The 14,954-nt window shown below is 35.9% G+C and overlaps 1 protein-coding gene across 2 annotated transcripts in view; it reads left to right on the top strand.

Moving 5' to 3' along the window:
- GRM8 (glutamate metabotropic receptor 8) overlaps nucleotides 1–14,954 on the top strand; it is a 763,463-nt gene that overhangs the window by 481,307 nt on the left and 267,202 nt on the right. For both annotated transcript variants that reach the window (XM_086691127.1, XM_025929777.2), the window contains exon 6: nucleotides 2,506–2,706. In XM_086691127.1, coding sequence (XP_086547253.1) covers nucleotides 2,506–2,706 — 201 coding nt within the window. The remainder of the gene's footprint in view (nucleotides 1–2,505; nucleotides 2,707–14,954) is intronic.

The raw sequence follows: 14,954 nt of genomic DNA on the forward strand, positions 1-14,954 counted from the left end.
ATATTTATTTATGAATTGTCTACTTTGTGTTTAAAACTACAGGAGAGAAATTTTTAGCAGAAGCTGAAAGGGCTGTTTTCATAGGTCACTTAATGACATTCTGGACATAGCAGTACCCAGGAGACAAAGTGCCACACAGAGATAGGGAGAAGATAGTGCTTCCATACCCACACGGATCTTAGTTTAGATCATACAGCTAATGCAGGTTGAAGGAATCAATATACCTTTTGGCACCTTGTACGTGCTCTTTGTGAGAACTGATCTTTCCTCACTGCTTCCAAACTTATATAACCCTCAATTGGAGGTTTTAGGGAAATGAAGTAATTCCCTATAATGATAGCCTGGTTTTAGATCTATTGAGATTGACATAGAAACAGACTACATAGAAATATGATAGGCAATTGGAAATGTGGGCTAGCAGTTAGCTGACAGGAAAGTCCTAGAAAACTAATTTATCAGACTGCTAGAGTCTATTATGAATTAAATTGATTACTATAAGTTGATCTAATGTTTTGGACTCTAAAACCAACCTTTTTGAATTCAAATATATATGTCTAGACCATAGAAATAGTGATAGTTAAGGTGTTGAAAATGAATGGATTATGAGGTTGGACAGAAAAAGGGGACTCAATCTTGGGGAATGGAAAATTGAGTCATCAAAAAAATCTGAACAGACTTGTCTAAAAAGGAGGAACAGAATTCAGCATTATGACAGACTGCAGAGAATAGGGAACCAACCAACAGCATCTAAAGGATCAGCATGTAACAAGTGATTAAGACCAGAAGAAAAGATGTTCAGTGATTAGATGGATAGAATGAAGGAATTGACTGTCACATTTATCTACAAGAAAATCAGTGGTTTTATCAGACTATAAAAAGTCAAATAGAGGGGCGCTTGGGTGGCTCAGTTGGTTAAGCATCTAGCTCTTGATTTCAGCTCAGGTCATGATCTCACGGTTCATGGTTTGTAAGTTCGAACCCTACGTGGAGCCCCACATCAGGCTGTATGCTGACAGCATGGAACCTGGTTGGGATTCTCAATCTCTCTCTCTCTCTCTCTCTCTCTCTCTCTCTGCCCCTCCCCTGCTCATGCTCTTTCTCTCTCACTCTATTTCAAAATAAATAAATAACCATAAAAAGATAAAGAAAAACCCAAATATAAAACAGCCATTTTAATTCAGCTGACTAATTCGTCTTAAGAAAAATATTTGTTGAACTTAAAGACTACTTATTTTTTAAAGGTTACCAAGTGACCTCCATGGGAAAGTTTCAAGTGTTTGCTTTAGGTCTCTCCAAGCGTTAGCAGATGTATAAAGTTTGGTAGGGTATGGAAATGCTGGGAGATCCTTTTTGGTTCTGACCTCAATATCATTTCTGTAATTTTTTCTTGGGCACATTCTTGCCATTCACCATACTTTTCAGGGGAATGAATGAATATTGGGCTCCAAGTCTGAGACCTGGGAAGGCTTCCATATCTGCCCTCTGTGCTCAAAGTGAACTTCTCCTCCTCCATGAGTCTCAGTTTCCTCATCTTCAAAATGAGAATGTTGGATTACAACTAATTATACATTATCTGATTTTAATATCAAATTTACATTCCATTTTAAATTGTAAGCTTTTATTAAATATTAAATGATAAACACCATGCTAAAGGCAATCCCCAAAGCCAATTCTCAGCCTTAAATATGCCCAAACACAGGTACAATTATTCTGAATGACAATTAATTTGAGAGCTCTACATCCTTTTAACAGAAAATTAAAATAGGAAATTGATGAGGATTTAATGTACAGCATGGTCACTATGGTTAGCAATACTGTGTTGTATACTTGAAAGTTCCTATGAAGGAAAGAAAAGGAAAGGAAAAAACAAGGGAATAAAAGGTTAGTCTATTAGGTAGTAGATATGTTAACTAACCTTATTCTAGTAATCATTTCTTCTTGAACTGAGTTCAAGAAAAAAAGTTAAGTTGAATGATTCTTCTAAAGATAAGTGGGTTACTTAAGGAAATACTGTCATTTAATATATACAAAAAGGGCGCCCAAGTAAATGAAGCACATTCAAAACAAGAATAGATATGGGAGGAGGGAAAAAAGACCTTACTTTGAGACACTAATTAAATGATGATCCTAGAATTGAAGTAGATGAAAAGGACAAAGTCTGCACATTTTACTTAAAAGATCAAGTCACAACCAGAATGTTATGTAATTATTAGAATGTACAATGTAATAGGACTCAATAAGGTGGAAATAAAGATAATGAAACTATATGTTTTTATTTAGTTAATATCTTTTTGTTGCTAATGGAATAGTTTCTGTTCTTTCCAAATAAAAAATTCAATACCCAGTTTAAAAGCCTGACTCAGTAAGTATAGGATTAAAATAATTGGGAGTAAAATCAAATAGTTGTGTCTCATTAAGTGTGCCTTATATGTGGAAATCTTAGCCCTAATGCCATATTTTAGTGGATCTAACACCAATTGATGGTTTTTTTTAAAATTTTTGCAGGGCTGGAGAGAATTGCGAGGGATTCATCTTATGAACAGGAAGGAAAGGTCCAATTTGTAATTGATGCAGTATATTCCATGGCTTATGCCCTGCACAACATGCACAAAGATCTCTGCCCTGGATACATTGGTCTCTGCCCACGAATGAGTACAGTGGACGGGAAAGAGCTACTTGGCTACATTCGGGCTGTCAATTTCAATGGTAAGTTACAACCTTTTTTTTTTGTCATTAAATACTTTAGAAGTGACAGAATCTGTCCCCTCCCCCCACTAAATATAGAAGACACACAGAGTGGGAAGCACAGGATTAGAAGCAGTTCCCCTTTTAATCAGAAGTGTGAGTTTTTCCACCTGCTTTTAAATCTCAAACATATTTTCTGTGCTCCTGAAAGAAACATTAATCTGCTCCTGAAAGAAGCAGAAGTTAAAAATAAGCCTCTATCAATCAAAATATTCTACTTAAATATCACTATTTCAGAAATAACTTAGGAGACTCATTTGGAACCATTGACAACAGATTAGATTTCTTTTAAAATGTTTTGTTTGTATCATTATTAGAGAAGGAATTGTAGATATTTTGTTTGGAAACTGATTTTAAGCTTTTTAAACAGTAAGTTGACCTGAGGAAAGTAGATGATTTGGAGTGGCTATACGTTTACATTCTAAAAGTGCCATGTTAAGTTTCTGCATTTTCTCTTTCCTTGTATCACTTTCAATGATTTGGTCAATTTAAAGCAATGAGCTGCATTGTGTAAGATAGAACCACATACAACGCAGGGTAGATGGGATTTGCCTCCTGCTGAAGCAGAAATGCTGCTTTCTGTAAGTGTCACAGAAACTGATACAGAATATGCTGGACCCATAGTATTCGGCTAAGAATAGCCAAATGCCTGTCTGAAGTGATGGAATTATTGAATGCTGCTGCTCTTTCATGAAAGTTGTAATGGTTGCTGCCCATGATTTTGACCATTATTTTCAAATAAAATGTTAGAATGCTCTGAGCTGTCTAATTCTTTCTGTTTGGCTGTAATCCACACAATGGACATGCCTCTGAGCCATGCATGGCGCTGCACTGTCCATCATAATACACTCCAGTGACCTCAGCTGCCAGCCTTTCTCAAAAAAGCACAAGGTCATCTTCAATTTAGAATTCAAGTGGAAACTTCTTCTTTTGCTTTGTGCAGGCAACATGAGGCAAAATTTGGTTTACATTCAACACAGAGTATCCTCGTTTTCAGCAGAATTTTTGTGAGACATTACATAACCATCCTTTTGTTATGAATATAAATATTAAGGGAATTTGAAAATAATTTTCTTGCAATTATAAAACTGAGCAAAGGAGGGGTATTATAATGCAAGGTTATTTATCCTTACATGAGGTTGGGAACACTCCATTTATCCATGTAGTTAGGAGGTGTGAAGAGGAACGCAAATGAATGTTTTCCTCAATAACTGAAACTCACCTCCAGACAATGGGAAAATCTTTAAAGAAATACCAGATTAAAGTATTTCAAAGGTAAATTACCAGCTTCTCTCTTACCTTAATCATAGATAAAAGCCAAACCCTTCCTTGATGACTTCTATTATTATACCATACTGTAATATAATGATGCTATTAGAGACTATTAAAAACATCTTAAAGCCTAATGATTATTAAGACAATTTGCCTCTAGACTTCAGTGATTTCTGAGTTCTTCTGTCCACTTTTTAGTCTTTTTCCCCCTTTCACCTTACCACAGTGCTGTTTTTGTGATTGTTTTGGGGGCTGATCTCTTCCATAATTTGCTTCTTTCAACCTACTATGGACAGAGAAGTACATATAAAATTTCATTAATTTAGTCGAGATGTATTCATTGAGCATGTAGACTGTGTTAAGCATTCTGATAGGTGCTAAAGATACACTACTAGTAGTCAAAGCAGATATGAGATTCAGAATTTCTTGGGGGAATTTAGATGTGAATCAGAAAAGCACACAAAGGGATAGTAATATAATCTGTAATGAGGGCTAAAAGTAGAGGTGTGCTGAACTGAGAGTTTGTAATAGGGAAACATCCCTCCCTACTCTAGGGAGTTGGGGACAGGTGAATCTGAAGGAAATGAGTGTCAGAGAGAAGAGTAAGATAGAGCATGAGAGGTCTTATAGGCCATTCTTTTGTTTTTTTTTTTTTTAATTTTCTTTTTAACATTTTTTTTATTTTTGAGACAGAGAGAGACAGAGCATGAACGGGGGAGGGTCAGAGAGAGGGAGACACAGAACCTGAAACGGGCTCCGGGCTCCGAGCTGTCAGCACAGAGCCCGACGTGGGGCTCAAACTCACAGACCGCGAGATCATGACCTGAGCCGAAGTCGGCCACTCAACCGGCTGAGCCACCCAGGCGCCCCTTATAGGCCATTCATGAGATTTGTTCTTCATCTTGAAGCAACAGGAGCCCACCAAAGCATAATAGAATTGTGTCTGATACAAGAGTAAGTATACTCCAGATGTGAGGATCACATAAAATACATGAATTTTAGTGTATGAACTTAAAATAGAATCTCTTTGAGCTCCCTGGAGATTTATTTTGCTAATGGCTTGAAACTTGTCTGTATTCCAATAACTGATGATACAAAGTAAGAGACTTGAGCATACACAGATTATCATGGATTATATAATCCTTCTGAGCTTTAGTACTTTTCAGGGAGTTCAAAATTTTTTTTTTAACATTTATTTATTTATTTTTTTTTTTGAGAGACAGAGACAGACTGTGAGTGGGACAGGGGCAGAGAGAGAGGGAGGCACAGAATCTGAAACAGGCTCCAGGCTCGAGCTGTCAGCACAGAGCCTGATGCAGGGCTCAAACTCACAGCCTGTGAGATCATGACCTGAGCCGAAGTCAGACGCTCAACCAACTGAGCCACCCAGGTGCCCTGGGAGTTCATCAATTTTTAAATTTCATTATTGGCTTATCTGTTAGTGTTCACTAATTATTAATTCCCAGCCTGTTTGTGATAAAAAAGATATACAAGGTGGTTCAAATAGAAGTATACTATCTATCTATCTATCTATCTATCTATCTATCTATCCCCTTTAAGGAGGAAGAAAGAAGTATGGTAACCAGAATACAGGACTACATCAGGTTCTGAGCTTCCAAAGCAGCCAAAATATAAAGAGACATTCAGTGGGATACGTAACTGTCATTATGTGATGGAAACAAGCCTCCCTATTTTTTAAGAGAGAATTAATTCTCTTGGAAACTATTTCTAAATGAAATGTATCATATGGGATTTTAACAGCCTCATAAACAATGTTATTTAACAAAATTTTACTGCAAAAGCAGAAGCTTTCTCTTTGGCTGTTTTGTACTTATACCCACAATCAAAGCCAAGAATGTAATGCTTCTAACACTGAAGGGTATTTTATTAAAAGAGCTTTCAGGAGGAGGGAGATAATCTTTGATCTAGATTTGCAATTCTTTCAAGCTCAGATGATATGGGGATTACCATATTCTATTAAGAATAAATGAAGAGCTTTTCCCTTATAATATGCTTTTCAAACTCTGTCTTCAAAAGAATGCTACTCAGAAGTCTAACATTTCAGCCAGTCAAAATAAGAACCACGGGATTGAAGGAGAAGCCATAATCTTGGACTCTCCACTTCCCCTAGTGCTACTTGCCTGTCCTAGATGTACTTTGAAATGTACCAATAGCTACATGGAGTGCACATCAAATCCACAGACTGAAATATCCTTTTTCTTCACAGGGCTTTCATAGAAACTGAAAGTAGACACCTAGAATGTGTGCTGGGAACTTAGCTAACAACTATTACATAACGCTGACTGAGTGGTTTGTGTTAGTGATGGTCAGTGTTCTCACCTAGTGAGATAGCCAACTCACTTCCCAAAGCCTGGAGGTAGGAGGGGAACCTTGGCCAAACCCCAGGTTCCTTGAGATCAGTTTTGAATATTCTGAAGAGTTGAGAATGTACTTGACTAGACCCAGAACTGCTTACTGTACATGACAACAAAAAATTACTACATAATAAAAGTATTCTTAGCATAGCTATTACCAGTTGTCAAAGAATGAGCTTTGTAAGGCAACTGTCAATTTTGTCTAGTGTAGCCTTCCAGGTTTTCTGTCAGGATCACTGAGCTACAAAATGTACTCTCAAGTTATTTAAAAAACTGACCCATTGGATGGAATTATTTAGTAATACCCCTTTCAATATTGGATAATGTCTACCCTAAAGTGTAATTTCTGAGTAGAAAAAAAAATTGTTGTTAAACTGGTTCTTTCTGGCATTAATGAGATATTAAGGCAAGTTGCTTTTCATGGTTCCTTTTAATTTGAGACTGTAAAACACTGTCATTGGTATGAAGGGAGACTCTTCTTCCAGTTGTAATAGCAGGAGGTGAAGGACCCAGAACAGCTGGATGCTGCACAGACCATTGGTATAAAATTAAAGGGAACTGTTTAAAACTCAGTCGTGCTGAGATTGTAACCTTGTGTGTGGTATGCCTAATTAAGCAATGGTTTAAAGATACTTGGTTTAAAAGGTCATGCTTCTTCCAGTCTATTGTTAACTGAGAACATAACAATCATCTTGGAATTTCGAATGATGAATGATTAGTATTTCAGGCCAGAATGATTCTAAACACAACTAGTTAAGGGTGAAAACCCTTAGTAAAACTATTAAACTACAAAGTACTATTTCCATCAAAGACTTAAACAACAATGGTGGTTTAACTGAATTTAATCACTCAAACTGATATTTTCTCATCAACAGAAAACGTGAACCATATTCTGCATGTGTATTTTAAGTACATTCTGAGTCATAGCATATCTGTAATTACTCATGTGGTCATTACAACTTTTCTCAACCTATCCTCTGTACTCAGGGAGCCAGAGGGAAACAAAGATCTGCCTTTTGGATTACTTTTATTGCTACCACTTGAACAAAACACTGTTTCCATAAATTTTTAAATCCAAAGATTTATCAAAAGAAAAACACAAAATGAAGAGAGGAGTTCAGATTTTTCAGGAACTTAAGCAACGATGTCAATTCCTTCCATCTGGTCTATAGGCAATAAAATATTGATACTTACATCTTGTATAGAATCAGGGATTTTTCTGTTGCCATGAGAACCTTATTTATCATAAAGAAAAAGTGTTTGATAGAATTCCAGTGGTATCTCCTAACCCCTTTTCTCTGTATTTGAGCTCACATCAGGGGCAGGGCAGGCACAGCAGCATACTAATCAAGAATCTTTGATTGTAGGTAACAGAAGCCCCTTAAACTTGCTTAAGCTAAAAGAAAGAATTTATGGGGTGCCTGGGTGGCTCAGCCGGTTAAGCGTGTGACTTCAGCTCAGGTCATGATCTCACAGTCTGTGAGTTCTAGCTCTGCATCAGGCTCTGTGCTGTCAGTTCAGAGCCTGGAGCCTGCTTCAGATTCTGTGTCTCCCTCTCTCTCTGCCCCTCCCCAACTCACGCTCTGTCTCTATCAAAAAAAAAGTGAATAAACATTAAAAAAAATTAAAAGAAAGAGTTTATGAAGGTATGTCAAGAAACCCCATGGCTGAATACAACAGGGCCTAAGGAAAGGACTGGTTATAAGAACTAAAAGCTGGCCAGAAATCCTAACATGTCTCTGTCTGCTTTGTTTCATTCTGTTTATGTTGGTCTTCCCCATTTTTAGGTCCATAGGGTAGGTAGCTGAAGGCCATCTACATTTCTAGAATTTAGCAGCTACTTCTTCAGGGCACCTGCTAAAATTAACATGTACATATTTCTAAGTCCCAATTCTAACTTCTTGGAACCTTGAATCTCATTAGCCATACTTAGGTTGGATGTCAGATTGGTTCCAAATTATCAAGGAGCAAGTAGGACAGACTTGGTTGTCCTGGGGCACTCTCCATGGTTGAAATACTTATTTCTAAATCCCAGTTATAACTTCTTGGAACCTTGAATCTCATTAGCCAAACTTAGGTTGGATGTCAGATTGGTTCCAAATTATCAGTGGCAAGAAGCAAGTAGTGCAGACGTGGTTGTCATGGGACACTTCCCGTGGTTGAAAGGGACATTTGGGAACTTTCTATAAGTGACTTATGGGGAAAAGTTGAGCAAAGTGAGCAGAGAGGTGAAAACCTGATAGCGGTGATGCCACTGCGATCTCAGAATCTCATTGCTTCTTTAAGGGTGTGTTTTTTTGTTAGGCCAGAGGAGACAGTTAAGAATCACATAGAATCTGTGAGAATCTGAGAGAGGAATCGACTCTGGAATTTTGTAATGCTGGTCTTTGTACTGTGGTTGAATTTCCTGACATGAAGAAGAATGGTCAGCTTCTCTGAACTCACCACTGAGATGGTGGTCTAACCATTTCAGTGCTCAATATTCTAAGGAAAATATGTGAACACTTGCCTGATTACAGAGACTAGGATAGAGGTGGAATTTACCAGCATCTTATTTCTTTTTTAGAAACCTTATTGATTTCAGGTACTTAATGCAAATTTCTATTACAATGTTGAGTGTCTCTGAACACTGTAGTCTGATTCTGAAGCAAATTTGTTTGCATAAAATACCTTTAAACTATCTAAAAGAAATAAGTATGACTTAATATTAGGAAGTGTACTATAAACACACTAATAGGTTAAATAAGACAATGATGAATATCTCCTAAGATTCTGTAAAGCTATTTGATTAAAATACATCCCTCATTTCTGTTAGAAACACAAAAACATTAACTAGTAATGGAATAAATGTTTAACATGATAAAGTTAGACTCTTAGACTTCAACCAATTATATACTTATAGTTGTTATTACTATTAAAGAAATGGATTATTCCTATTACCACTATAATTAATATTCTATAAATTTTTACCAAAGTGATAAAACATGAAACAAAAATAACAGAGATGACTACTAAAAATGAAAAAGTAGTAGTATGATTATTTTCAAATGATTCGATCTCAAGGCAAGACACTGAAAAATATATTAGAGGTACTTACTTCAGGAAGATGATCAAATAAAAAATTAATATTAAAAACCTGAAGAGCATTCCTTTATACTAGTAAGAAATCATTGACTAATATGTGGGAAATGAAACTCTGCTTCCTTTGCAAAAATATTTAAAATACTTTGCAATAAATTGAACCAAAAAATATGAAAGACCTATATGAAGACAACTTTATTGAAAGACATTCCTTGTTTGTAGACAGAAAAACTAATTATAAGAATAATGTTAAACTTTTCTGAGTAACCTGTATTCAGGCTTAGTATAATTTCAACCAAAATGACAAAGGAGTATTTTCTGGAATTTGAAATAATATTTAAAATTTTAATTGTGAGAATAAATTAATAAAAATAACTGAAATGATTTTGAAGAGAAATTTATTTCTACCAAACATTTCATATTTAACCCTAATGATAAGCTATAATAATCAATCCAGTATGGACTGAGTGCTGAATAGGCTTATGGTATATGGAACCAGACAGAAATAACCAGAAATATATAATGATAATAAATAAATCAGCTTACACATATATATGTACATATTTACATATGAATTTATGATGTGATAAAGATGAAAAAGGGAAAGGACATTTTATTCATTGAGTATCAATTTACAGTAAGATCAAGTGAGATGATTCCTCCACATAAGAGTATTATCCACTTGGAACTTATTTTATTTTTTATTTTTTAAAATGTTTATAATTTACTTTTGAGAGAGAGAGCTCACACATGTGCATGTTTGTGCACAAGAAGGTGAGGAACAGAGGGAGAGGGAGGGAGAGAATCTTAAGTAGGCTCCACGTCCAGTACAGAGCCTGACCTGGGGCTCAGTCTCATGGTTGTGAGATCATGACCTGAGCCGAAATCAAGAGTTGGATGCTTAACTGACTGAGCCACCCAGGCATCCCAGGATTTATTTTAGACTTCAGTGAGAAAGAAGCAAAAGAAAAAAAATAGAAGACAGTCCATTAGATTTGAATGGGGAAGCTTTTTGAGTTGGAAAGTGAAGGAAATTATAACAGGAAAATAGACATGTTTGATTTAGTAACATTTTAACACTGTCAGATGTTAAAAATGATCATAAACACAGTTTTAAAACAGAATATAAAGTAAGGCATATATTTGGGTTATTGTGTCAAAGGATAATATCACAAATATAAAAAGAGCCACCAATGATGACATCTTGAAGAAGTCAGTTGGCAAAACTCGTAAACATTAGTAAACATTTGAAGAAATGTTAACCTTCACTAGCAATCAAATAAAGAACATTTAATCAACAATAAAATATTGTTTTCTACCTATCAAGTTTACAAAGAGTTGAAAATTATAATAGTAATTATCAAAAGGTAATTATATTGGTTCTTCCAAATATGCTTGGTGAAGGTGGTATTAGTGTAATTGTTTTTCAGAGAGTATTTGCTCAGCACATATCATTACATCTAGAAATATATTCTAAGGAAAATATTTGAAATAATTGTATTTACAAGAATTTATTAAAAAACAAGAAAGCCAAATCACACTTTTGTTCTGTTTCTAATTGAATCCACCAACAATATGTCACATAGAGTCATATTCTTGTGTGTTGGAATCCCAGGCTTTTATCTGAGCTCTGCCATTCACTTTTCTTCTGTGTTGTGAACTTATCTTGACCTCTTAGCTTCACCTTTTAAATAGAAGGATTATCCTAAAATATTCTAATCTTTGAAATCTCTTCCAGCTCTAAATTCTCTACATACTCTTAAAGGTAAAGGTATATTTTTAAAACACAGATGCCTATCAGTGTTCTTATTGTTGTCTTTTTTTTGTTGTCACGTATACTCATTTTCATCTTTATGAATCATTTATTTATTCACCTACATTTTATTGGTAATCTTATAAGGTTTGTAATGAAAGAGTTCTGTGTTAGACATCAAGAATACAGGGGGCGCCTGGGTGGCGCAGTCGGTTAAGCGTCCGACTTCAGCCAGGTCACGATCTCGCGGTCCGTGAGTTCGAGCCCCGCGTCAGGCTCTGGGCTGATGGCTCAGAGCCTGGAACCTGTTTCCGATTCTGTGTCTCCCTCTCTCTCTGCCCCTCCCCCGTTCATGCTCTGTCTCTCTCTGTCCCAAAAATAAATAAACGTTGAAAAAAAAAAATTAAATAAAAAAAAAAGAATACAAACAAAGACTAAGAGGCGCCTCGGTGGCTCCGTCAATTAAGTGTCCGACTTCAACTCAGGTCATGATCTCACGATTTGTGGGTTCGAGCCCCACATTGGGCTCTGTGCTGACAGCTCAGAGCCTAGAGCCTGCTTCAGATTCTGTGTGTGTCTCTCTCTGTCCTTCCCCTGCTCTGCACTAGTCTCTGTCAAAGATAAATAGGTAAGTTAACAACAACAACAAAAAAGAATACAAAGACTAATGAAACATGGTTCTATACGTTCTCAGATGTCATAATGTAACAGAGGAGGGAAACAAACATGTTACCAACAAGAATTCAATTTGGTAAGTGATATGATAGAGGCATGAGCATATAAGAACCCGATGTAAAGCTGAGATTAGGAAAATATATAAGGAGAGCCTCAAAGAGTACAACACATCTGGTTTAAATTTAAACACAGATGGAAAGTGACATTTCTTAGGTGGACAAAATGGGGAGAAGGCATTCATGGCAGTCCATCAACTGATAAATGGGTAAAGATGTTATATATATACATATATATATATATATATATATATATATATATATATATATAAAATATTACTCATCCATAAAGAAGAATGAAATCTTGCCATTTGTAATGATATAGATAGAGCTAGAGAGCATTATGCTAAGCAAAAATAAGTCAGTTATAGAAAGACAAATACCATATGATTTCACTCATATGTGGAAACAAAACAGACAAAATAGAAGGTAGGAAAAACATGCATTCTAAAAAAGCTGAGCATCTACAGTGTAAGAATTCAAGAGTGTGACATGAGAGCAGCCTGGAAATGACCAGATGAGCTTGCTCTTGTTTAGAAATCTCTGTCATTCTAGTGTTTGAAGGTGACACAGCAGGCAATAGGAACCTGAAGCTTTTTGAAGAGGACAGTAAAGTGCTAAAATTTCTGTTTTAGAAAAATAACCTTGGCAACAATTTGCAGACTTGAGGAAGTGAGATTGAAGACAGGGGTGGTTAGGTTAGGAGACAGTTCGAGTAGTCCCTATGAGAGAACAGTACCTGAAATGGGAAAATGAAAACACAAATGAAATGGAAAGAAGGGGGAAGAGGGAGGAAAGGAACATAGAATTATTTGAAGGCTGTCTCTGTTCTAGGCACTGTGCTTTGACTAAAAACCAAGAGATTTTTAGAGATATATTAACCTCCCCAAATGATCTTTCTTTGTAACTGTAATAATTGCATTACTGGAGTTAATGTAGTATTTTAGTATATATGTTATTGATAATACTGGCTTTTTATCTATTTCTATAAGTAAAATATGAGATATATAACATGTCAATATGTGGAAAAACTGACATGAAATGCCATCTCTAGAAGCTTTACCACACAATGTCCTTGTGATTAAATATTATTTATTTAGTAAATAGAGATAAAACAAAGTCAAACATGATGAAAGTCAAGTGTGTTTATCTTACATATAAATATCCTTTTTGATGATTACCTCATTTGAAATAAAATTAAGAAAATAACTACTGTAAAAGCATGGATTGCGAGTAACTTGTCTACAAGTATTCCACAAGATGAGCAAACCTTTCTAATAAATTTTAAGTTGATAAACGAGAGATGTCTTGCAATATGAGTAGTACCCCAGAATGAATTATGCTTGCAAACCAAGGTTTTACTGTATTAATAATTTTGAAGTATTTTATATAATTTATTTTTGAAGGTGAAAGTTTGCAGGTAGTAAAGTATTCCTGGAAATACTGTATATATTTTTTTCAATATTTGAAATTTATTGTCAAATTGGTTTCCATACAACACCCACTGCTCATCCCAAAAGGTACCCTCCTCAATACCCATCACCCACCCTTCCCTCCCTCCCACCCCCGATCAACCCTCAGTTTGTTCTCAGTTTTTAAGAGTCTCTTACGTTTTGGCTCTCTCCCACTCTAACCTCTTTTTTTTCCTTCCCCTCCCCCATGGGTTTCTGTTAAGTTTCTCAGGATCCACATAAGAGTGAAAACATATGGTATCTGTCTTTCTCTGTATGGCTTATTTCACTTAGCATCACACTCTCCAGTTCCATCCACGTTGCTACAAAGGGCCATATTTCGTTCTTTCTCATTGCCATGTAGTACTCCATTGTGTATATAAACCACAATTTCTTTATCCATTCATCAGTTGATGGACATTTAGGCTCTTTCCACAATTTGGCTATTGTTGAGAGTGCTGCTATAAACATTGGGGTACAAGTGCCCCTATGCATCGGTACTCCTGTATCCCTTGGGTAAATTCCTAGCAGTGCTACTGCTGGGTCATAGGGTAGGTCTATTTTTAATTTTTTGAGGAACCTCCACACTGTTTTCCAGAGCGGCTGCACCAATTTGCATTCCCACCAACAGTGCAAGAGGGTTCCCGTTTCTCCACATCCTCTCCAGCATCTATAGTCTCCTGATTTGTTCATTTTGGCCACTCTGACTGGCGTGAGGTGATATAATACTGTATATTTTTTAAAGAATTGAACATGTAAAAATAAACAGACTTATTTGAAATTAGGTAATTTTTCAATTTCTGATTAAGGAAATTTTAGACTGGTTATAAAATATTAATCCTACAAGTTAAGTCATCATGAAATTTAACAGTGTAAATGTACCTGCCTGTGTTTTCTAACTGAATAAGGTTTGATAAACCTTTTATAGCCATAAAGAACAAGGTTTATTAATCTCACATTTCTTCCCTCAATGTATAAAGAGTTAAATGGGGGCCAAGATGGAGCCAGCATCTAATAAAAGCTTGAGACAAATCAATAGCATTGCCTTTGTTTTTCCTATGGTCCTCCATAGCTTCACCCACTGCACTGGGCTTCTTTTACTCATTCTTTGTTCTTATAGTTCCTGAACTTCTTCATCATGTGCAAAAAAATTACAAATAAATGATAAGTAAATCCGAGAAAGAGATGAGATGCTGTGGGCTTAGCAATTGAGGATTAAGGTCTGGTCTTGGGTCTAAACAGGGATATACAATAATTCTTGAATGAAGAATAAAAAAGTAGATGAAGGAGCAGGAAGGATTTGGAGCAGCAGGAAGTTTATACTTGACAGTTTGTATTTACATAGTGATTAGAAGCACAAGCTTTGTACTCAATTTGAATCCAGTGTCACACCTCTCATTACTTTGTGATCTTGGTCAAGGAGCAAAATCTCTTTAAATCTTTGTTTCCTCATCAATAAAATGGGGATGATAATATTTTTCAGGGTTCCTGTGAAATCTAAAGGTAGGGTAATAGTACATAGAAAGTGCCTAATAAAGAGATAGAT

This window comes from Puma concolor, chromosome A2 (genome assembly GCF_028749965.1).
Source record: "Puma concolor isolate L17-30 chromosome A2, mPumCon1.1.hap2, whole genome shotgun sequence".
Classification (NCBI taxonomy): domain Eukaryota; kingdom Metazoa; phylum Chordata; class Mammalia; order Carnivora; family Felidae; genus Puma; species Puma concolor.